Raw genomic sequence first — 23,352 nt, forward strand, 5'->3', positions numbered from 1 at the left:
GGGGAGGAGGGAGATAACCTTGGGTTGGATAAGTTGGATTTATCTTGGGTTTTGGATTTGACCGGCTTTTAGTCGGTCTACGGGTCGCTAACTTGGGGCTGGGTTGGACGGGTCTGGAAAGTTTTCGGGAAGGGTTCAAGTCCAGCTTTGGTTGAGATATTGATGAACTTTTAGGTGGGGGAGGTTGCGTATCCAAAACAAGTTGGTTGGGCGTTGGCCGAGGAATGCTCACATATCTAAATTGGGGGGAAATACGTCCTCTTGAATGCAATAGCGGAGATTGAGGAATCAAAATGGAATGATAAGGGTCAATAGTTGCCGGAAAATTGGGGAAAAAACCCGCAGGTCTTAATGGAGATATGGAATGCTTGTTCAAATGAATTGCTCCATCGGAACGAAAATTCTCGTGACAACGAACCCTCGGATTCACCTTTTGAATTGGTGCAAAATGAACAGGTTCATCAAAGTCTTTGAAGAATGACTCTTGGATGTTTTGAGGCACTGTCGGAGGTCTCGTTGAGATCTCCTGTTCAATGTAATTCTCATTGGCGTCAAAGTCATCCTTGATATCCTCCCATGGATAGTCATACTCATACACGAAGTGACTCAAATCCGGAAAGCTATCCGGAAGAGGGGCTGCTTGATGATGGTTCACAAATATGATTTCGGTATGTGTCTCATTGTTCCGCTTGTGATTGGGCACGTAATCAGTGTTGAAAGTTGGTGAATAAAGGCTGTGGTCTTTATAATTTGGGTCGTCATTGTACACTACTTGGAAAGGAAAGGTCGTCTTCCTCTTTTGATTTAACCCTTCAGCCGAACATAGGACCAAAAAACTCTGAAATAGAATAAGCAAACTTGTGATACGGATCAGTTACAAGAGTCGAGTGCTTGGTCTTACCATTAAGATTTTGAGTGCAGAAACCATGTTGATAGTTCAACGGTCGCTCAGGCTTTGATGCCCAAAGCTTGCATGGTGAAGGTTTATATGTGAAATTTTCGGGGATATCATTGCAAATTTCGTATTTGAACCATCGATATCAAACTGACACAAATAACCATTTTTGGTGTTGTTCATCGTGAAGTGAACACTCGACCACCTACGATTGTCAAAACCATCGGGAATCGCCCTTTTTCAATTGACCTTGAAGCAAAGGGAAAATAAATCATCGAGATTCTTCATGCAAATATATTTGGCAAGATCAAACATTGAACGCCAAGTAAGTCACGCAATAGGGTAGGAGATCATGGCTTCTCTCATTGTTATTTAAATATGTAGGTCAAAGCAACGCAACCTAGCCAATTAACATGCTTATTTCAAACGCCAATTCTCAATATGTGTAATTTTAAGTATTGAGAAGTTTTAGGGCAAGCCTTTTTGGGTCGCACATCTTAATGAATATTTGAGCCGCATATTAGACTCGAACAATTATCAAAAGCTGTGTTCACCCTTCACTCTTTAAAAGTGCACGCCGATCGATCATTAGATGATCAACATGCAATTAGACATGAATTTCTTTGTCCTTACACCTTGAAGAATTTGCCAATGCAGTCCACTTCCCAACACACTTCTAAAAAAGGACTAATACATTCTTTGAGAGAACGGCACCAGTCCGTGTTATCGTCCATTCATTTTCCTAATTGAATGAAAAATACTCTAAAGAATGCAAGAATAGGTATGCATTATTATTTCCAAATACGGGTCAGTTAACACTAGAAATTGAAATACCACAAAAATATGTTTTAATCAGAAAATACATAAAATGCATAAAAATGAACCATTGAAGTGGCAACACTGAAATAGCGACTTAGGAGTTTTCACTCTTGATCTCACGACAACATTCCGCCCATCATGTCTCCTGGCATAGCATAAGACGTTTCGCACACAACAGGATACTTTTGGGTGCAAAGCTCGTCATGCAGTTTGGGTTGGCCGGTTGCATCTCTGTGGACAGCGGCGCAAGCTTCATCCAATCCTTCCTCCGGACTTGTTCTGTAATAGTAATTATCCGGTTGGGCCAAGCCACCCAAACCCGTGCGAGCCCAATATTTGGTGCCAGGTCGGACTTCTTCCTTTCCGGTGCTCCACTCGACCAGAATTGGATCTCTGGAAGAGAATATGTAAAGGTTGTGTTATGGATTTATCTTGGATATCTACAATACTTGGTCGTACCTATCTGACATTGGATGACTCACGACACCAGCCGTCCAGAAGGCGTCCATTTTGGTATCAGGGTTCATGATCAGGGTCATGATTGCTTGAATCTGTTGTCGCCTCTTTTCCAATTGGAAGGAAACGGCTTGCATGCGGGCAGATTTGCGGCAGAAATCCACAGCATCAGACCAGCTCATATGTGGACATCTCGGCTCCAGGGCAGTGATCAGAAACTTTTTGCCGTTGATTTCCCAATTTGCCTCGGTGGGGCAACTCTCACGGTCGTCAACGGATGGTTGGAATGGAGACACAGGCGTGCCAAGGATGTTGTCTGAAATGGAAGACAATTATGCCGCAAACGGATAGATGACCAAAGGCTTATTCTTTTACTTGCGGCTGGTTGGGATCTCCCGGGATCTGAACCCGTTACAACAGGAGAGTTAGGTTCCACTTCTTGGAAAGGTCCGTATGTTGTGGTCTGTGGATTAAAATCGTTGTCTCTTACATCGGAGCCTTGGACCTGAAATGGATCGTCGCCAAACACGTTGAAGAATTGGAAGTCCTGTTGCCTCCTTTCTGCTTCCTGCTCCTTCCTCTCAGCCTCTTGTGCCATTTGCAAGGACTGGGTCTTGTCATAATGGAATTTCTTCACATTTGAACCTTCTTCCCGAGGCTGCCGCGGCTCATCTAATCCAAATAAGTTAAAAGTGGTCTTTGAATCAGATTCCCGATCGCGACGTTGATTTCCATTTTGGTTAAATGAAGAACTGGAAGATGAAGGCAAATCGAATCTCTGCGACTGGCGCTGGCTGGAACCGCCTTGGTAACGGGTCGAGCCTTGGTCGAAGTTTGACGATCCGCTGGAACCAGAGCCAGAGCCTCTTGCGTTTGTTTGGTGGCGCACAACATAGTCAAATCGGTTTCTTTGGTCACCTTCTTGGTTCACCTCCCTTGTGTCTTGGTTTAAGGTCGCTCGGCCAGTCCCTCGTTTTTGTCCTTGTCCACCAAAGTTTCTGTTCGAGGTTTGATCATTTGTTCGAAATCCTTGTGGTTGATCTTGGTGGCGTCTAGAGTCTCTTTGTTGTTCGAAGAGCTGTCGGTTGCGTTCGTATTCATTTTGAGCTCCTCCAGAAGACTCAGATCCTCTGGTTTCTTCAACATCTTGATCTAAATTGTCCCTATCAAACTTTGAGCGAAAACCCGACGAGCCGAAACCGCGAGTCTCTTGCCTAAAATCGACATTGTCCTCGTCCACATTGTTCCGATCATATTTAGTACGGAATCTAGACGAATCAGGCTCTCTGGTATCTTGGCGTCTTTCCCCCGATCCTCCTTTAAACTCAACATTAGGTCGACCTCTTCGTTCTTGATTGAAACCAGACGAACCAGATCCGCGTGTGTTTTGACGCCCCCGATCATCTTCATGGGTGTGTCGCTCATTACTGGCCTCGTCTCGCTCACTGAGGCTCGGCTCATGGTCTACTTCATGGTCGTGATCGTGGTCATGGTCATGGTCGTGATCGTGGTCTTCATCATGGTTATGGTCGTGATCGTGGTCTTCATCATGGTCGTGATCATGGTCTTCCTCTTCACGAGACGTCCCTGAAGAACCCCTTCCTCCCTCCCTTTCCTCTACTTCACTCTCCTCTCTTTCTCTGAAGTTGTCTCGTTCGTATCTTGGTCCCTCGTTCTCACCATAGTAATTTCGCTCACGGTAATCATCTCTTGAGCGATATCGACCCCGACCTCGCTCTCGCGCGTCATAACGGTCCGAATCGGAAGGTGTAATTTTAAACCTTCGAGTGTAGGGATCAAATACGGGTTTGGAACGATATCGTTGCGGCCGATGAGAGTATGGATGGGGCGAGTAGATTTGAGGAGAGTATGGATGGCGTGAGTAGGCTTGTGGGTATCGATTAAGAGGTCTGAAATACGGTGACCGGCCACCATGCGAGCCTCTATAATGAGTCAACGGGCTCGGATGAGCATGCCTTTCCGAAATTGGTAAGGTAGAAACGTGAATAAAGGTCACACAGGCCACAAGGGCAATCTTGAATGCAAACATAGTCTCACAACCGCCCGTGACCGTCAGTCTGCCAACGACATCCACGTCCGAATCTAAAGTGAATCTAATCAATGTTTGAAGTTGATATGCGAGCACGAGAGAAACGAAGTTTTTCAATGAGCTTTGACTTTTTACGCCTCGGGGGAGGGAGGACTTTTAGATGTGGTAGATAGTATATTGTCTTTTTGATATTTATTATTCAACGATTATGGTGTCTCGGGTCCTTTTGATTCGGATTCGAGAATCCTTCTGACTGGGTCACTCCTCATGACTGTTAATCCCATTCGTCTCAAGCTTGGGCCCATATTTAGCATTGTGGCTCGGAAGCCCGAGAATACACCGGTGATGGAAGCCAACCCATTCAATGGATTCATGTTCAATGGATTGACAAAGTTAATGGCCTGTTGAGCATTGCCAATCGGGTCGGCATTGAGTAGGGATCCCAAGAAACTGGAACCAGGGTCGGGCGCGTTCTCGCGACAAGTGGGCCTCCAGATCACACGCTTGGGCTTTTTCGGCAGGAAAGGCTTATCTTGGGCACAAAAGGTGTGCTTATGCTTGTGGCCAAATTGCTCGATTTCAACTCTGGAAAGAACAAGAAATATGCCATATCGGGATTTTCAATTGGCATGGTATAATAAGTGCAATTTGGATCAAACATGAACAATGGAAACGGTATGAAAGTTCAATCACTCGTTCTAGGTGGCTTTGCTTCTGAAAACTTGGCACTCGATGTTAACCGCTTCGTCACGGAGCCTTGGCAGGTCTTCAACAATTTTAGGAATTCCCGAGGCAAGATGGACGCAGACCAATCTTGAACGGTTTGCCTTCGGCTTTTAGGCTAATTCCTCAATCCAAGCCTAACAAGCAAACAATATCTTCAAAAGCGCTCATATGCATTGGATTACCTCCATTTTAGAAAAGTCAGTCATTGTGAACGTTTCCTAGCTTTACCCGTATCCTACCGACAACTGCGTCAATCTCAACCGAAATGGTTTTTCGGGACGTCTTTATCACTGGACGTGAACACGCAACAAAGAAAACCAAGGACAATAAACAGCCTACGAATTGACTTTTATACGTGTAGATATAAAAGGCAAAATAAAAATCTTTCTTAAACTACTTACTTGAAGGGAAAAAGAGGGACGTTTTACCAGGGAAGAAATGTAGATAGTTTTTGTTGTTTACTTTTTTGAACAAAATCAGAAGCAAAACGATGAAATAACAAGAAATGGTAAGAAGAAAAATGACAAGGCAATTTAAAAGAGGGTGTGGTTTTGACAAATTTTTATAGCAGATATTATTTCTCAAATGTGTAAACAAGATTAGATTACAAAAGCAACCCTTCATATTCTTTTTGAACAAAAACAGCGCAACAAACATTGTAGGATTTGATTCCAAATGGGCAGAAGATGTAAAGTAAAAATGCTGAGGAAAGTTCTGTTTCAAATTTCATCATTTCTGCCAAAATGTGAAAAATCGATAGAAAAAGCACGTTTTTTAGTCAGAAATAATAAACAAATAACAATGCAAATATTGCAAAAAAGTATTCGAAAACTGAAAAGAAAATTGATTTCCATATTTTGAAGAGCCCTGGCAATCACAAATCCCAATCCTGTTAACAGAAGTTATTCCAATTACAGCCAATTTATCCATTTTAAAAAAGTTCAAGTTCACAACAATCACATTTATTTGCACATTTTTTGTGCCTTTTCACTTTAAATGGTTAGATGCAATCTAAGTGATTAACAATTCGTGATTAACAATTCGTGATTAACAATTCATTAACTATCCAACATCTTTTCAGTTTGAAAAATTGGGTTTTTGTTTGATACACTTTTAGCAAAAAGGAGGGCTCTTAAATTCCATAACCAATGGTTTGATTTGAGATTCATGATTTTAAATTTTGATCGCGCAATTCGTACATAATATGTTCACGATTATTGTCACATCCCATGACCCTCTACGGTAATTTGGATCAATTTTAGTCCCTTTTTTGGCTTAATAGGTCATTGAAAAACACTAAATCACAGTTCCCGTGCACTTGCCCTTGAAAGGAGTTGTTCATCTAACATAACATTTGTATGAACTTTGACATATTCACTCAACAATCATAATGAAAATTTATTCACCGTACACAGACAGATGCCTTGAATGGATTCAAGGAACAGATATATTTACACAATCACTCGAAAGTGAATCTGATCAGTAATCACATTATAAAAATCTTTAGTGTTCTAAAAATTGTTTTTCCACTTTTTTTCAATGCTTTAAAGTTTCCTTTAAAAAGATTTCTGTGTAATACCATGATTCATATTTTGATAATTGTCACCTATTCCGCATTGGAAACTAAACCCAAATACGTGCTGATGCTTATAGGACTCAACATTTTCAATGTACACCAATCCCTAAGGATGTCCAAAGAAACTTTCAGATATGATAGGGCTTTGGAAAAATTTGACGATTTGCATCCAAAACCACGCTAGCCACTATATCATCTGACCTTTCATCAGAATTGCATTTCGATTCCATTCATCCCGATCCACTTGAGAGGCCACCCTGTACTGCATATCTTAGCATTACAGGGTAAGGGCCGCTCTTTGTCGCTTCTGAAAATCCTACCCCCAAACTCAAAGAATGATTTGATCAGACTGAATCTCCAGTTTTCATGAAAAGGGGTTATTGAAAAACCTAACACCATACCACGAATGATCCGATTTTACTCCAAAAGAGATTGATAACCTTATGATATTTGGCCACCCAAAGATTGAGTCTTGAAAATCCAGATTTCGGCCATCGGCTCGATCTGTTCTAAAAGGATTTATGGCATTTGCATTAGGGTCTCCACTTTCCAATGGTTTGAGGATGAAGACTGAAAGGCTCACCAACGTTCCTTTGTCTTTACCGGCCTTCAGGATGCCCTAAGCTATGGTTCTGACCTTCAGACTACGCTCACTTGAATTTTCAGACATTGTTTTGACGGCACTTTATCAGAGGGTTACCCATCGCCTCCAGGATATCGTTAGACCATTTGTAATATGTCACTAGGAACTTAACAGTTCTTCTTAATGAATCCTTGTGGTTTAATGTCAAAAAAATCTTTGAACAGGGAGAAATGTTGTGAAAAACAGCCATGGAGGCCCTTAATTTCTTTACACCCTGTAGTAAATGTCATCCACCACAGTATGAACTTTTCCTTTGAACAGGCTACCCTCCCAATCCCAGAGAGCCAAAGCATTTTCAGCATGACAAGCTCTAATAACCGACCTGAGGTGAAGGGAGCCATTCATAAATACCTGTTCACAAACATTCTTGACTCGGATCTCAATCGCCAGGTCAATGGGTTGAAAGGATGAAGAGCATACTCCCAGATCAAATCCGCTGAGTGAACATGACCGAGGTCCCCTGTGGTGGTCATGAAATGATAGGTTCGACCTGGCTCAAAGAAAGTTTCCTGTTTATTGAGCTGCAATCGCGTGGACGCTTGATTATCCCCGTTCAAGACCATGAGAAAATTGCCCCTGCAAAGAAAGAAGGAATGAAAGACATTGGTGCCCTGGAAGGAATTAGTTCAAGCACCGATCAAGAATCAATCACCTCCCATTGACATTGCTAAAATGAACCTCGACCTGGTGTGCAATGTCATTTCAGAACTACTACACTATCGGGAGGTATGCAAGGTCGCTGCACCATCATTTCAAACCATACTGGCTCAAATGTGACCAATCCAATGCAGGGGGTTCTTCAAAAGCAGTCCTAAGTTAGTACAAGTTCGAACGAGCTTCGACCAATGCCTAAGAAAGGTTTCAGTTCAGTTTTGTCGAAACTCCGAGATGGAAAAACTTGCTGGATCACTCGTCAAACTGGTTTTTCTGTGTCTTTTGCAGATGTGTACTGGACATACAATACACATTTTGCCGTAGACCAATGTCATAGTGAAGGCTCAAATGTTGCACACTTTGGATGCAAAGTTGTGTAAACGATGAACTTTATACTGACAAGGAAAACCACACATGGGCATCGGAAGCTCTAATTGTAGAGTTTTCGTCACAGGAAGGACGAGTTTTGGCTTTTTTCATGTGACACATACCATATTTAATTCTTTTTGCAGACTTCCTTGATACTACTAAGAATGCAATCTAATCCCCAGTAGTCGATTCGTTATAAAAGAAGTTATTAATGTTTTTTAGCTTCGATTGCATCTTACCTTTTTGTTCCTTAATTTGATTGTCTGACTGATTTTTTACTTTTCTGCAATTGATGTTAAACGAAAGAATATAAAAATTCCAAGTCTGTACATTTCACCGTCTTGGTACACATCTATGAATTGGTTAAGTTAAATCAAGATTTTCTGGGGAACCCCGGTTGTGGCGACAAGAACGGGTTCCCATAGAAGAATAAGACAAATGAGTCTTCGCAGTGCTTGTACCACTCCTAATGATTGTGATTATGAGCAGGTATCTCTCTCGTTCTAAAACTTTCAGCAAACAAGTCCACGCAGAAAATTGCATTCCTGCCAATTACTCTTAATTGCTGTCTGCGAGCAATAGGATTCTCATCTATGTCGAAAGGCAACCATGATCTGCGTTCGAGACAGATATTTCAAAGGGCTCTTTTTACTCCCCTCCTCGTCGTTGATTAAAAAAACTCAAAATGACAGATCGGCGCAAATGATAATTTTTTCATTTCCCACGTCAGGATTGGGAACCGTCCACAGAACATGTTTTTTCACTAGATTTAAGTGTCACTTCTGAGACGCATCGATAAATTGAATCTAGTTGAACAAAGTACCAACTTTTGATTTCAGTCATATCATTGAGATTACGGAGAAAGACAATTATTGAGCTTCACATTAGAGCCGCAATAAGAAAGAAATGACAAAAAATGCCTCTTGGCAAATTGTCAGTAAATCTAATCCTGACATCTTGCCCACTTTCAAATCAGTCTGGAAATCCCACCTCTCAAGCAATTACCAAAAGCCAGACCGATAAACCTTTCAAATTGCTAGTTCTGTGACTAATCTTGAACGACCTTGTCATCAATAAACCTTTGTGCTAATAAGTGCAAAAAAAGTTCATGGTTGGAATGGTCTTGACGTTCCAAGTGGATGGCCGACCTTGGCAATGTAAGTCCAAGTCGACACAAAACGGACAGGTCTCTTGCATTTCCTTCACAGATTCCAGATGTATGCTAAGAAACAGGATTGCATATTCCTCTGACAACGAGAGAGAAATTATGTATTTCGTGCTCCGACTCATCCAAGTTTCTCCTTGATTTTGGCAAGGTAGCATGCGCAAATGAGGAAATCTTCAGGTTCTGTTTTGGCCAAGAAACGTCTTGCACTTGTTACAATTCGAAAAGTAGAGCTACTAATTTTCTTTCAACCAGAAGAGGTCTGTCTTGGATTGCAGATTTCTGACACGGAAACTTTCGAATCCAGTTTGCTATTTGGATGGACTGTACTTTCAGCGTAAAAAGAGCTGATGATTTGAGAGATGTTGGAGCTTTTTTTGAGGGAACCTTGAGAATGTCGATTTTTCGGCGAGGAGTTGGCGTTAAATTATTGACGTGGTTAGTTCGTTTCATGAGAAAAAATGAATTATGTGTCTGTCGGGAGTCCAATGAACTCGATTGTTCGATCAGCGAATCAATGCTTCAACTCGTACATGGGACTGAATGAATAATGGTCAATTGCATTCTAGATCGCACTATGTGCTTGTCATTTGCTTGAACTCTAATGCCATTGATTAAAACAGATCTACTGATGTTGCAAAAACATGCCACTCATCCTTTATTGTATTTGCTCAAAGGGAATGCAAAATGAAGTTGAAAGGGCAATTCAAAGGTATTTGATTCTGATGTTCTCAACATTCCATTGACGGTCGAGTGATTCATACTTCGAACCTTACTTAATGCTTGAGGTCACTATGTTGAATGATAGGTTGCCATGAAAGTTTGCCCAGCAACGCAAGATATACTTTCCTTCACAAATCATACGTCAATTTGCATTGACGAAAAAACACCCAATAGAGGATGTTCACAAGCTAGGTTTTAGAGCATATGGATGACACATGAGCAGCTGTTAGCGGAGGAGTAGTACTGTTATTGATTCAATTACAGTGGAAAAACACAAAATACTAGTGATGGGATCAAATAAATTTTCAAAATCAGGATTGCCAGGAAACTAGGAAAGTCACAGCATCAGCCGATACCCATAAAAAAGTAAATGGTGAGGTTCGAGCAAGAAAGTAACCCTGGTCTGACGGAAGAAAAATCAGGGTTACATTTTGAGACTGATTAACGGGTTTCTGATATTCCACTAGTGATGCCATATGGCACTAATAATGTAAATTGAAAGCCCTAGTTGCAACCTCCCGCGAATATTTATTTGATCCCATCAGTACAAAATACTTGTTTTCAATTTTCTTTGTTATCTGTTCGATGGTCTAACTCTTCTAACTCTTTGATCAACCACAACCCTAGCTTGTATTTCTAGGGTACATTCTTTTTCTGGAATGTGTCGTGCGGAGATATAAACAGTGTGAACAATGACAATAAAAGAAAAAGCGGCTAGAAGTGCGAAGTATCAATACACAAAAGGGTACTAAAAGAAAACCAACATCACTTCGAGACAAAACCTGTTTCTCGACATGGATATTGCTGAAAATTTATTAATTTAATAAAACAGGACTTGTCCTGCATAGCATTCATCCAAGTCGTTGTTATCCGTAAGACAATCTGATGATGATGTTCTACTCAATACATTTATACAGGTATGACGTCTTATTGAAGGCTTAGGCGTATTCTTACCGATCTCCTCCTTGGATGAAACTTTCTTTGGTGTCGCTCAACTTGATGGTGACCCGATAATGGTAAGCACAGAAAGGTTCGTTCTCGGCCGTCAATATGAACAGAGCTCGGTTTTCTTTCTCGGGCCGTTTGCCCTTAAGCTTCGTGAATGCATAGAATCCCATGTAGTCACAAGAATATGGGTCTCCATCGGTCAAGCATCTGATACAAAAGAGCCAATCGATGGCATGATCAGAGAGTACGTTGTCAAGATGCATTGCCCACTCAACTCACCCATTGCATTCTCCAGAGGCGAACTTTTCCCAACTTGGACATTCGACCGCGGTAAAAGGACATTTGGAGTTGATGGACTCGATGAAGTATTCATAGGCACGAAAGTGGTTGCAACCGACGACCCTTCGAAAAGCGGCCGCCATATTCCCGTGCTCCTACAAAGAGAAGCTCATGACTTGAATTGATCATGTTGGTCATGATTTTCAGTGACTTGATCGATGAGGGTGTAAAAATTTCCGGGCGCGACCACCTCTCAATGATAAAATGGGAGATTCAGACCAAACCATTACAAAGGGACGGATATCCAGCACGTTCATGTATTGTACAATTTAAGAAAAAATGGTTAAAAATCGATTGTCGGGGCCTTGCGCTCTCTTCGTGAAGATTGGCAAGGACAAGGTGAGGGGGCGAAATTGAATTCCGGCAACCAATTGTGCTAAATTAATTTTACCCGGAATGCAAGACACACCAAACACGACTTTAACCTTAGAAATGATCTTGGCTTGAGAAAGCACGTTTTTGAAATTGGTTTCATTTTTCAGAACTACTCAACTGTCGTGTTGAAATTCAGAGCAAAAGCCGATCTGATCTGAATAATTTAATACACATTCAAGACTTCTAATTCAATATCAAACCTGAAAGGCATTGAAGTGCTTGTGTTTTTTTCCTGAAGTCATTAGTTCTTGCTGTCAGCAAAACCAAAGCGATTTTGGGGGTAGGCGATGAACAGAAAGTTCTTACGGTTTCGGTTTTAACCAACCATGAACCACTGGAAAATGGACAGGGAGGCCGGGGTCGAGAATTGACATTTCGAAAATTCCAGCACAAACAAGACTGAACCCAGGTCGCTCCAACTACGGCATTCCATTAGTCGGCTGGTTTAATCGATAGGATTATAAGTTGCAATGCATTAAAACTAAATAAACTTCACATAATAGATGACCTAGCCCTTTTGTGGTAATGAACTAACCGTTCATTTATTTTTTGCCCTGTTATTCATCTCGCTTTAAGAGAGCATTTCTTTTGAACCGGTACTTGATTGAGCTGAAATTTGATTTAAAAAGACCTCTCTTCATTTGTATCAGAAGAAGAATGCAAAGCATTCACTTGAATCGGAGTTGTTGGTTTTCAAACTCAGCCTTTACATCCATATTCCAGAGGTTTATGGCTCATCCAAACAGAAGGAATGCGAACGCAATTAAGCTGAATGAGCATTTGAAGAATAACCGGTTTCTTTTGTTCAAACAATGCTTGGGGGCTTTCCGTTCTCAAATGATTTGTCAAATAATCTTCACAGTTCCAAAATAGATTTCACTTGCATTTTTGAATAACCGCACATTGTGCATTGAGATTTCAAGGTGGCGAAACGTGAACATGGAATTGGACCTCGAAATGTTTTGCCATCAAGGTAGCGATACCGTCAATTCACGACTGGTACGGCGTTTGGGTTTTGCTCTTTGGTTAAAGTCTCTGACGTTTTATCTCTACTCAACTCGAGCCTACCTGTTCCAAGGTTTTCATCATAGGGGCATCACAACCATACATGACCTTCCCACCATTGGGATAGAAATCCAAATGACCGGAGGGCTGAAACAGGCCCAGACCCATTTTGGTAATAGGGTTGCCATCCGTGTGGATCACGTCCACAAAGTAGGCATCCGACGGGTCCAATCTGACCAAAGGGTCCGTGAACTCAAAGTTCGGCTCAGCCGGATCCAAACCCGTGATCCGACCCAATTCTAGTTGCAAATCGTTCTTGAGGTAGCTGCCCAGGTACCTAAAAGGTAAGGGAGTCGAATCATTAAGCATTCCAATATCCTGAGGGCCCTTTTCGTCTACTCCTAATGATCAAGGGTCTACTACCCAATGGAATGATTATCCACACACCCAATGACCGATTGTGAGTTTAGAACGTGTGCAAAGAGGGGAGAAAATGACCGCGTGATACACATTGGAGATGGTGGTTTAGGTCCGGATCTAATTCGACTAACTGAACTCTCACTTCTTTGACTTCAAGTGAAATGAGCCCCGGGGATGACTTGACAATTTGGAGACAAGCAAACCATTTCCCTGACCATGTCTTGAGCCCTGACGCCTTCGAGGCTGACATGATCATGGTCGGATGGTCGGTTGGTCTAGCCAAGGACGGGTATCATTAAGTATCCAATTTCGAAATTGGAATAATACCTAACTCTTGGGGCTTTTGACTGGCTTTTGACATGTTCGGTTGTGGCCGTAAATATCATGTCGTTCTATGATTATCCACGTTTTCTGACGGCTCAATGATGACCAAACTTTCCCTGGAGCAGGAGTCGGTTTTGCCACATTGGAAAAAAGTCTTTTAGACAGGACGTGACCATTTCAATAGACATAAGCTAAAGTTGAAGAAGTCATGATCTTAGGACCTTGTCTTTCTTGAACGAGTATTTACTTCATGTCTAAGAATGTTTGAGTTAAAGAAAGTTTCTACAAATCACTTTGTGATTGTTTGATTTGAAGTTGTCAAATTGCAACATACCACAGATTCGGAATTCCACCAAATATTCACCATAATAAAAAGTCATCTTGAGAACTGAAAAGCTGACGTGTAAAAATATTTACCTAAATCATTTTCTCAAGCCCTCTTAAAAATAGAAATTTTCGTTTAGTTTTCAGGACCAATAATTTTGTTGTTGGTTTTCGTATCCAGATTTTCAATGCTTTTACGAGTACATCACAAGCTCTAAACAAACGGTCATGTGCTGTATTTAATTTTCCAATTTTATTGCCATCGAAAAAAATCATGCGCGTGAAAGATCTAATTTACTCCTGAAGAAGCCGCGTCTCAATAAAAATGGGCGCTTGATGAAGAAATTTCCCGCCCATTTATCACTTGCCAAAATTCATATTAGCTCTTGGTAGCTTCCTGATCATTTTGACTCAGATTTGACATCGGGTTTTCAAGCGTGACTTTAGATTTAATACCTTGAAGAAGAGCGGAATTGCCATTAGCATTGGTGGAGTCCTATGACAAACGGCAAACTAGTTTTGGGCGAAACATTTACCACGTGAGCTTCCAAACTGAGTGCATGCAATCAAACAGTACGTTCCTAGGTCACTGATTAATAGTCAGGCCACAGGGTGCTCGTACACCTTGCCATAAGTATGTCCTAGAAGCCCGGACTTGGAGAAATCTTTGCTCTTGGATATCTGATTTATACAACTCCAAGCCGCCAGTAATCACCTCCAATTTGGTTTTTTTCCCGGAGCTCAAATATGTCAGTGCCCAGACTTCAAAAACAATGGATGGAAAGACGAATGAAAAAATTATCCTTAAGCAATTTGTTCATTTGCTTCAACATGTATGGTGTGACTAGCTATATAATTAAATAGTTATAACCAATAAGTTTCTAAATATTTACAACAAGCTTTTCTTCATGATTATTTCTTATTTACATCTCTACTTCCCCATGTACAATTCCCATAAGTGGTCAATTACCCACTTCATGGTCATACTTTTCATTGCCAAAACATTCTATCTAGTGCTAAGGTTTAATTGGTCTGAGCACTGGCTAATCCTCATGAATTAGGGCCAAGTAGCCATCCAATGTAGATTGTTTCTGCTCTTAGAGTCCAGAAACATAAATGCACCTGACATTGAGCAAACAAACTTCAACAATATTTTCATTCAAGAGTGGGTCCAAAGATTCACTTAGAGGCTCCAAAGGGGCTGCTCAAGATGTTTTGGCATGCTCATCTTTATTGGTGACTGTGCTATAATTCAAGAAACTGCACCGGTTTGGCCCTTGCAAGAGTGTCTCTTGACTTTGACTCTTCATGGTTGGCGAGTTTGAACTTCAAATGGGTAAAAGTAAAGAATCGCCAATCTGTGATCAAAATCAGTAAAACAACTTGCAATAGGAAAGAAATAGAAATTTCTTGACGTTTCCCATGCGTTTCACCTTTCACGAAATGCAAATATAAAATTGTAATTGCCATGCTTGACCAAGAAAGACAAGACGTTCCGGGAATTAAGCAAACCAACCAGTGTAAATTTGATTCACGGGTAATTCCGGTTTCTCATTGTAGATTACTGGCATTTTTCCTGACTTCATTCAGCACCTTATGTCATAGACATTTCAGCATGTAGAGTGAACTGCCAAGCATGTGACGTTAACCAAGAGAAATCTGTTTTAACCTGTATACGACATCTTTTCTTTTTCACCTCTTTACTTGTTCAAGCATGGATAATTTCCAAGACAGTCAATGCATGAATAATATGCCTGGAATGTGTCTCGTTCTCTTTGTGTATGTGATTGGATGGCAAAAGACCTCAAGCGCTCAACGTACATCTCCACAAAAATGTCTCAATTCCGTCAAAAGATTCATCTCAATAGGTTGAGCATTCTTTTCTCGTAGAAGTTGGCTAAGAATGCTCTTCACTTTGACATCAAAGACACGGTGAAGGACGAGATGGAGTCCGAATCTAATGGCAAAAGGGCGCGATAATTGCATTTCCAAAGGGATTTCAGAAATCCCTCTTTTGACGCGAACTCACCTGGGCCTTTCAGGAAAAACACGTGGTATCAGGGGGGGGGATGTTTTTTAATTCAGATAAGATGATGAATTAGGTATTTATATCATACACCTACTTCAACAAGAGAAATTTTCAAGTCTTAACAGAAATCAGTTGAGAATTTTTGTTGAATGCTCCTGTTTGGCAGTGGCATAAAAAGTGGGAAGAAAGCGAATCTTGGCAAATGTCAACATATCAAATGCATCAGTTGGCGACGGCAATTTCTCCACTTTGCTTCATGGGAAAAAGAACCATGGGTATACGCATATTTGGCGAGGACCGGAAAATATCGTCCTACTCAAAAAGCAAAAACAAATACAGACCAACAAATCCTATCCATTGCTTTAGGGGTCCCTAAACTTTCAGGAAGCACGTCAGGTGTGTTTATGATTTTGACTTGGTTAAATCAAAGGCTTATAGTGGCCACGAAAGAACTCCCAGATCCTCATTTAAATAGATGAAAGTGAGACGGAGTAAAAAAGACAGTTTGGGGGCTGTTGTATTTTCCACCAATTTCAATCCATACCAAGACGGCGTTTTTCCCAATGCAAATAAACTCCTCATATTTGACAAAAAATACGCAAAAAAACACAATTCATGGGAAATTCGCAAAATCACTTCGCTCGTTCTCAACAGAACATGTCTCGAGTGCACATTTAGAGCGGTCTCCTCATCATAACTCACTCAAGAAAAATAGAAACTGAAGGAACTTCTCCGTTATCTCATCCTAATGAAGTGCCAGTTCATCTCAATCTTAGGGTGCACACGAAGATTGAGAAGCTGCGGATTGGGAGCCAACTTCAGATGCACTTTAATGGTCCTTCGATCCTGAGTAATGGCATTTTTATGGCCAGCCTCTTCCATGACACAAAAGCTGAGCATCTTAGTGCATTGACGGCACCTCAGAAATGGAAGAAAGTGAAAATGAGTTGGTGCGTCACTTTCTCAATAATGGGGAGGATTTTTTACAAATGTTTCTATGGTACTAGAAATCCCCTCATTTCCCAAATTTGCACAAAGATTCGAAGGAAACCCTCTTATTTGGGAACGTTTTACATCATGAGGGGATAAGAATGCACTGGAAAGGTTCTCACTTTTATAAGGAAAGGCAAATTACTTTAATTTGGGCGATAACCATCGATAGATTTCTCCGCATAGATTTTGAATGAGTCATGAATGAATAATGAGCACCTATGATTTATTACTGATCGATTTCATCACAAGTGGGTGTTGAATTGTTGAATGGTCATTGCCTTCCACGTCGGTGAGATCAATGGGTTAATATTAAAGCCGTTCATGCTCTATAACCTTTAATCTCTTGCTTTTTGCATCATTAGACATTTATGAATAGCAAATATTTAAGAAGGATGCACCCATTTCACGAAAGAACCACAGCAAGGAAATCCTGTTCATTGAACTTCGATTTACCGCTTCAAAAAAAAACTCGTCCAAAAGCTTCGTCTAAAGTTCACAGTGGCCGTGTGTCTAGTCGTTTTGAACCATGAGATCTTCAATCAAGAACCAAAAGGCCAGCTAAGCAAGAGAAAAACCTGAATATTACAAGTTTGTGGCTCGGGGAGATAAGCAACTTATTATACGAAGTCAAAGCGTGCTTTAAATCGAATCAATGCCACTAAAAAATGTTGGTAATATTCAAGTTGAAGATTGCAAAACACTTTGACACTTGACGTGGAATGCTTGGTCACACTTCATCCAACTTGACGACACGATGCAGATAGTTGACAGAACTAGACAATGCTTAAGTAACAAATTTCAACATCTGTCAATAAGGGCTCTTATTTGCAACGTCACACGGCCCAAAGAAAACGGGAAGAGGCACGGTAGATTGCTAAATAAACTGCGCTTGCCTTGAACGCATTTTTTTTCCGGACATTATGTGACCCGGGGCATTAATTATAAATAAGATTTTGATAGAATTAGCCAAAAATAACACAAACGCATTATAATTCAATAAAAAGGAATTGGCCCAATTGGTCATTTATTTGGCAGAGGCTGAATGACAAAGCGTCCTCTGAAGTGCAGAACGTAAAACATATTTCGTGCAGCCTAAGGGGGATATGATTAAGTGATAGTCAACAACACATCCATCGGTCTGTCTAGCTATGAATATGCTTTTGCTGTTTGAGTAAGTAACTTGGAGTGAATAATCCTTTTTGAAAAAAATCACTAAAAAAAATGAACTAAAACATTCGGATTGGGTAAGGTAAAAAATTGATCTAATGTTTTCTTGAGCGGGTGGGGCTCACAAATCTTATAGTAAAATCTCGTGGGGGTGATGTTCTACCTTGATCGTTCATGAAAATGCTCCTCACTAGGTTGAAGACTGACACCTATTGTCTGTTGGTCACCCTATCATCAAATAGACCTTTTCAAAATAAAATATGGTCACACGTGGTGATTTTACCTGTAGGGGAATAGTTGCTTACCCGCAGACATGGGCCCCTAGAGAGTGTCCAATGCAGTGGACTTTGTACAAGTCAAGGTTGGCATGGGTCTTGAGGAAGGCCATCAAGTGTCCTCCCATGACTCCGATGAGCCTCGTGTTGGCCGTAGCTTGGCTATAAGGCGGGCCTGAGCCGGTCAGCCAGTCCAGAATTATCACATTGTAGTCACCGTTCACCAACAACTCGGTCTTCATCCGCTGGAGCCAAGCCGCATGGCCGTGTTCGAAATATCCGTGGGTCAAGATAAAGGTCATTCTGAAAGGAGAAACGCCCACTATTGTAGCACATGTGGACTCAAACCACAACTATTGAGACTCTCGCCATTGCCGGTTGAGCCAATTTCCGTCTTACTTTGTGGAAGCAAGTGAAATCCTGGTCTTCCTTCCCATTGCCAGCCAAAGCACATAAGCACCGTCTTACCACATCCGTATTACACCTTGAACGCATTAATTAAAGCATCAGCAAAGAATTCTTCGCACCCGTCTCGAGATTAATCCTGTGCTTGGATTACCGAATTTCACTCACGGTGGCCCAAGTAGCTAACACTCCTGTGGTGCATTTCTTTCATCTCATCCGGGTCTGGATCGAATTGGACGACATATTGTTCGTGGTGACAATTTCGCTTGGATGGTAACATTTTGTCACCAAATCACTTTACGTAGAAACTATTTTAAGAAGTTCGGCTTTGGTGGTGAACAATGTTTGCGATTTGGTATTAGTGTCCAAGGAAAAGCAACATCGCCATCATAGCTTAGAGCTCAATATCCCATGGTCTTGAAGCCCCCAAATGTCATGGGAAATGTAAGTCGATTGTAAAAAAAGGATAGTTTCCGTACCAACCGTCAGAGGGTGATTGCGTGGTAAAGAAACTCGATTCTGAACTCATTTTAGTATGCCTTGGAAACGTTTCTGTCCAGACATTATTGCTTGTCCATGAGAATCTCGGGAATCGGTCATGGCTTATGTAGATGTATTTTGACGGCCACCACAAAGTATGGAGTTTGAAACCACCTAAGGCAATCCAATTAGGGGGAGGGCTACCACCCGTCTCAAAGTAAAATGTATTTTCCTCTGGTGTGTCGTACAAAGCCTTTTTTGGGGTCGAAAACAAGTTTTTGGGGTCGTAAGAAAAAATCGTACGCGAATGTATGAAAATCGATGGCCCCAGATTTTCTTATCTTAAGATCAGACAATGTCAAAAATCCAGGGGTGCATGTGACCGATCTCGGTTGGAAATCTTTCACATTTTGAAAGCAGATTATAAAAGAAAGAGCCGGATACTGAAGAATGAAAAAATAGGGCCCCCATGAAGCGGGGACTTTCAATCAAGTCGGAGGTTCGAGCCCTGGGTTGCAATTACGGATTTGAGGGCTAGGTCGTTTCAAGTTGGTTGGGGGAGATTTCTTTTCTAGCCCACGTGTGATTGAGAAGGTTCAGAAGCCATGATCTCCACCTAAAAAGTGTGCTTACCTACTGCACATTTTACCAAGGCGTTGAGTACGAGTATGTCTGTCAGTTTTTGTCTATTCATATTTTTTTTGCTCATACCACGAGGGTGGGGTGAGTGGCCAAAATTACAACATGATCCCAAAGCATGCATTAGATTCGACTTTCTTCCGGATGTGGTATATAGGGTACAACACAATACGTACGTCGCACTTTGGCGTTCCTTGAGAATCATTGAACTGAATCAGGCGATTTTCACACTTGAGTATTCATTTATTGGTCATTCGCAGGCTCTTTATAAATCAAAAGACCTTGAAAGGTTTACTACCCTTAGACATGGTTGGTCAATCGAACATGCCGGAGGATGAAGAACTTAGAACTACTATCGACGTAGTTGATGAAGTCTTCCTTGAAAGACGTGGATTTACTAGGAGTGACTCAATGATGTTCAAATCTCCGGTGAAATGACAGATTGTGCAAGAGGGATTGTGAAGATGCTGGCGCTGCTCAATGCATGAATTTGAAGTCCAACAAGACGGGGCTTGTCAGATTAATGGACCTATTTATAGGTGCATGTCACTAAATGACAACTCACGATGCTCCATGGACCAGTGAACTCGACAAGGGAGGAGTAAGTAGTGTGTCTCCGATTCAAACCGAATCCGACAGTCATCATCTCCCAAAGGAAGAAAAAGGGAAAATGGTTCAAATTGAACACAAATATAGATACGTCACTGATTTGATCACATCTAGTTTCTCTTTCAACCTTGTTGACCTTATAAAGCATGCTTGATTTTGTGCTTGAGTGTCCTACATCAGGTTTGCCGGGCGATCCAAACTAAGAGGGAAAAAAATCATAAAGGAGCTTCCTGTGACAGAAAAAAAGGTGATTAGTCCTTTTGTTACCGTGGACACTAATCAGATTTTGAGAGATTTCGCCTTAAACAGCTCCCAAGCATTTTAAGTCAATGTGGGTTTTTTAGGGGGACTACTCAAAATAACTTGAAAAACCAGGATGTGCAGGAATGTAAATTCAATAGGATGGCAGAACAAATGTGGTCTTGCTGTATAGGAATTGGTCCTTGTGACGCCATCATTTTCTAATGTGGTTTGTGCAATCAAGATTTTCTTGGTAAGCTGCAGTTGTTATTTTCCAGACAATATTTTTCAATTTTTGAGTACTTTCTTGACCGTTGCAGATGACGTAATCGCCGACAAAAATTGATGCCAATCAATAGCAGCTATAAGTCATCTATACATTTAAGTGAGTCAGTGCAATAAAGCTCCATTAATACTATTTTCATAGAATTGACATTTGTCTGTATAGAGTCTCTCGACACAAAATTACCATGGACATGTTTATGCACAAGAAAATTCAAAAACGTTGCGTGATGACAATCAACGAAAGTTGTTCAAGAACACATGATCAATTATTAATAAACATGGTTTGAATTCGGTCTTGGAAATCGACTGACAAACAAGCAACTTCTGGTCAACTTACTTATTTTGAACTTCAACTTCAACCATGATTAACGAACCGATAAGAGCCCTTGAAGAGGTGGTTTTAGTGGTTAACTAATGTTCTGAACGTCCATGTCTACTCACTTGCTCGGATCAAAATGGCTCATTTGTACACTTCGTGCATCCTCAAGTTTCAGAAGATTCAAATGAATTGGATTGTGTCTCGTGTAGAGAAAGAAATAGGATTTCATCACTTTGGGCGACTTTGGAAAGAAGCTCAAGGGACGATGACTAGAGAACCAAGGGTGGTCCACTGAATAGCACCCAAATTTCCCAAAGCATTGCTGAAGGATTCGCCGGCGATCCAAATTCAGGGATCTGGACTCTAATGTCGGTGTGACTTGATGGTTGTGAGATAAACATGCTTGGGATGACATCTTCGCAGAATGATCTGACATAATGAGGAGTACACTCATCAGGACAATGTCCTGGGACAGTTTTATCACAGATGTCGAGTATCGGTTGCGCGATTTCATGGTGAGCCAGCCCGTCGGCTACCTGCACATTATCGTCGATGATCCGTGAAGCATGATTTCACATAATGGTTATCGGAGTTCTTGGACATGAAGTGTTGATCAATGGCCATGACTTCTCAAGTTCAAGCCCTCACCTCAAGCATCGCAGGAAGCCTTTGCCATGAGGGTTTCCAAAGCACGTGCCAGATTTGAAGAAGCTCTTCAACTTTTTTGACATATCCAAGTCGACCGCAAAGTGACGAGGAACTTTGAGCGGAAGCGTGAAATCCGATTTGTCGCCATGAACTTGAATCAACGTACGTGTATCACAACCCCCGCCACGACCACAACGATAACAATAGCTCAATGGTCCATGCACTTGTGGATCATGAGTTGGTGTCACAACACTATCATTAATTAGGCCTGACAATCGTTAAGGCCTTGGAAGTCATGCAGCATGGTCATAACACAATTGAGAACAAAAGTGCACACGACCACCCTGGCCAAGATCCGAACGACGACTGACGGGCGGCCGCGCGGAGAAACACCGAGGAATAAACCGACCCCCTTCGAGCCAGAACCAGTTCTCAAAGATCGGATACCTCTTCGGGACGTCTTCTACTGCACATACGACATGTACACTATAGAACTGCTGGCTACTCGACTCAAATTCAACGTCCTCGACCAGTCGAAGGAGACGAAGGAAACGCGCCGTTTAGCGTCCGAGGGATGGACAAAAAGAGATGGTGGTGATGAAGATCTCTATTGCCAGAGGATCTGCCAGATATGGAAAAACATGCTGAAGAAACTGTTTTGTGGTGTTTCAGAGGAAACTCTCTTGGCCATTGTGCAAACGCTTTAGGGTCATGATTGCAACGCAAATTTGCCAAAGTCTTCCAAAACTTTCGCGCAATTACCTTTTTATGGTTTGTTTTCAAAGGTTGAAGACGATAACGAAAAAGCAACGTTGCATAAGTTCTCTAGATTAGATAGTTGAAGAATGCGATTGTTTCAGCAAGAAACGTGGATGGTGAGTGATTGAATTAGGTTAAAATGTTGTGATGCTAAATATTAGCTAATTACAAAGAAAAGGCACAAAATTCCTTGGTTTTTTTTATTCTTCTACATCACTACGTCTTATTTCAATAGTAAGATTTCTTCTTGTCCTTGTGACAAAAAATGGCAGTACCTTCCGAAATAAAGTGCTTTTTCACAGAAAGCCACAAAAAAGCTGATGTGTATTTTCTCGTGACCAAGAGACAAATATCAATTCGATGTATGTTTTCAGTCTAGGAAAGGTATGCTAAGATGACGATTCATGGCTCATGCATTGTTTCGGTCGGCTTCATTTCCAAAAAGTCTTAAACAACTTTTGTAACTTCGATAGCCTTTGCTTACAATTTGCATAGGAAAGTTACACTGAAGCAATTTCTAGTCCCTATGATTTCACATGTCAAATTGAATCCTTCAAGTAGACCACAATGATATCCCATTGGTTGGCCAAAGGGGTTTTCTCCAACGGAATCATCAAGTGTGTATATGAGTAGCTAGTATGGTTTTACAACTAGCAGTAAAAGATAATTTGACCAAATTCCTCAGGGCTGTGA

General features: G+C 41.3%; 3 protein-coding genes across 3 annotated transcripts; all 3 read right to left on the reverse strand.

Annotated features, from left to right (window-relative positions):
* Positions 1-6: 6 nt before the first annotated feature.
* Positions 7-1,220, reverse strand: LOC131881788 (uncharacterized). Its single transcript, XM_059228745.1, has 3 exons — positions 902-1,220; positions 431-838; positions 7-236 (listed from the first exon to the last, which is right to left on the reverse strand). The coding sequence occupies exons 1-3, from the start codon at positions 926-928 to the stop codon at positions 171-173; spliced, it is 501 nt and encodes a 166-aa protein (XP_059084728.1). The 5' UTR covers positions 929-1,220; the 3' UTR covers positions 7-170.
* A 445-nt stretch (positions 1,221-1,665) lies between these two features.
* On the reverse strand, positions 1,666-4,299 carry LOC131881786 (dentin sialophosphoprotein-like). Its single transcript, XM_059228742.1, has 3 exons — positions 2,546-4,299; positions 2,174-2,486; positions 1,666-2,107 (listed from the first exon to the last, which is right to left on the reverse strand). The coding sequence occupies exons 1-3, from the start codon at positions 4,218-4,220 to the stop codon at positions 1,831-1,833; spliced, it is 2,265 nt and encodes a 754-aa protein (XP_059084725.1). The 5' UTR covers positions 4,221-4,299; the 3' UTR covers positions 1,666-1,830.
* A 19-nt stretch (positions 4,300-4,318) lies between these two features.
* LOC131881787 (pancreatic triacylglycerol lipase-like) lies at positions 4,319-22,462 on the reverse strand. Its single transcript, XM_059228744.1, has 7 exons — positions 21,375-22,462; positions 18,306-18,578; positions 12,807-13,080; positions 11,304-11,458; positions 11,031-11,231; positions 7,517-7,741; positions 4,319-4,805 (listed from the first exon to the last, which is right to left on the reverse strand). The coding sequence occupies exons 1-7, from the start codon at positions 21,764-21,766 to the stop codon at positions 4,427-4,429; spliced, it is 1,899 nt and encodes a 632-aa protein (XP_059084727.1). The 5' UTR covers positions 21,767-22,462; the 3' UTR covers positions 4,319-4,426.
* Between the last annotated feature and the right edge of the window lie 890 nt (positions 22,463-23,352).

Source organism: Tigriopus californicus, chromosome 6, assembly GCF_007210705.1.
Source record: "Tigriopus californicus strain San Diego chromosome 6, Tcal_SD_v2.1, whole genome shotgun sequence".
Taxonomy (NCBI): domain Eukaryota; kingdom Metazoa; phylum Arthropoda; class Copepoda; order Harpacticoida; family Harpacticidae; genus Tigriopus; species Tigriopus californicus.

What these genes read in the sequence shown, in the direction of transcription:
- LOC131881787 (XM_059228744.1), bottom strand. Translation starts at nt 21,766, where the DNA reads ATGAAATCGCGCAACCGATACTCGACATCTGTGATAAAACTGTCCCAG. An exon ending in AGCCATTTTGATCCGAGCAA is followed by an intron (nt 18,579 to 21,374) that starts GTGAGTAGACAT and finishes TTCTCCTTTCAG; the next exon opens with AATGACCTTTATCTTGACCC. An exon ending in TTCATCCAAGGAGGAGATCG is followed by an intron (nt 7,742 to 11,030) that starts GTAAGAATACGC and finishes CTTTCTTTGCAG; the next exon opens with GGGCAATTTTCTCATGGTCT.
- LOC131881786 (XM_059228742.1), bottom strand. Translation starts at nt 4,220, where the DNA reads ATGTTTGCATTCAAGATTGCCCTTGTGGCCTGTGTGACCTTTATTCAC. An exon ending in GAGATCCCAACCAGCCGCAA is followed by an intron (nt 2,487 to 2,545) that starts GTAAAAGAATAA and finishes CTTCCATTTCAG; the next exon opens with ACAACATCCTTGGCACGCCT. An exon ending in AGTCATCCAATGTCAGATAG is followed by an intron (nt 2,108 to 2,173) that starts GTACGACCAAGT and finishes ATTCTCTTCCAG; the next exon opens with AGATCCAATTCTGGTCGAGT.
- LOC131881788 (XM_059228745.1), bottom strand. Translation starts at nt 928, where the DNA reads ATGGTTTCTGCACTCAAAATCTTAATG. An exon ending in CTGCACTCAAAATCTTAATG is followed by an intron (nt 839 to 901) that starts GTAAGACCAAGC and finishes ATTCTATTTCAG; the next exon opens with AGTTTTTTGGTCCTATGTTC. An exon ending in ATTTTGCACCAATTCAAAAG is followed by an intron (nt 237 to 430) that starts GTGAATCCGAGG and finishes CCCCCAATTTAG; the next exon opens with ATATGTGAGCATTCCTCGGC.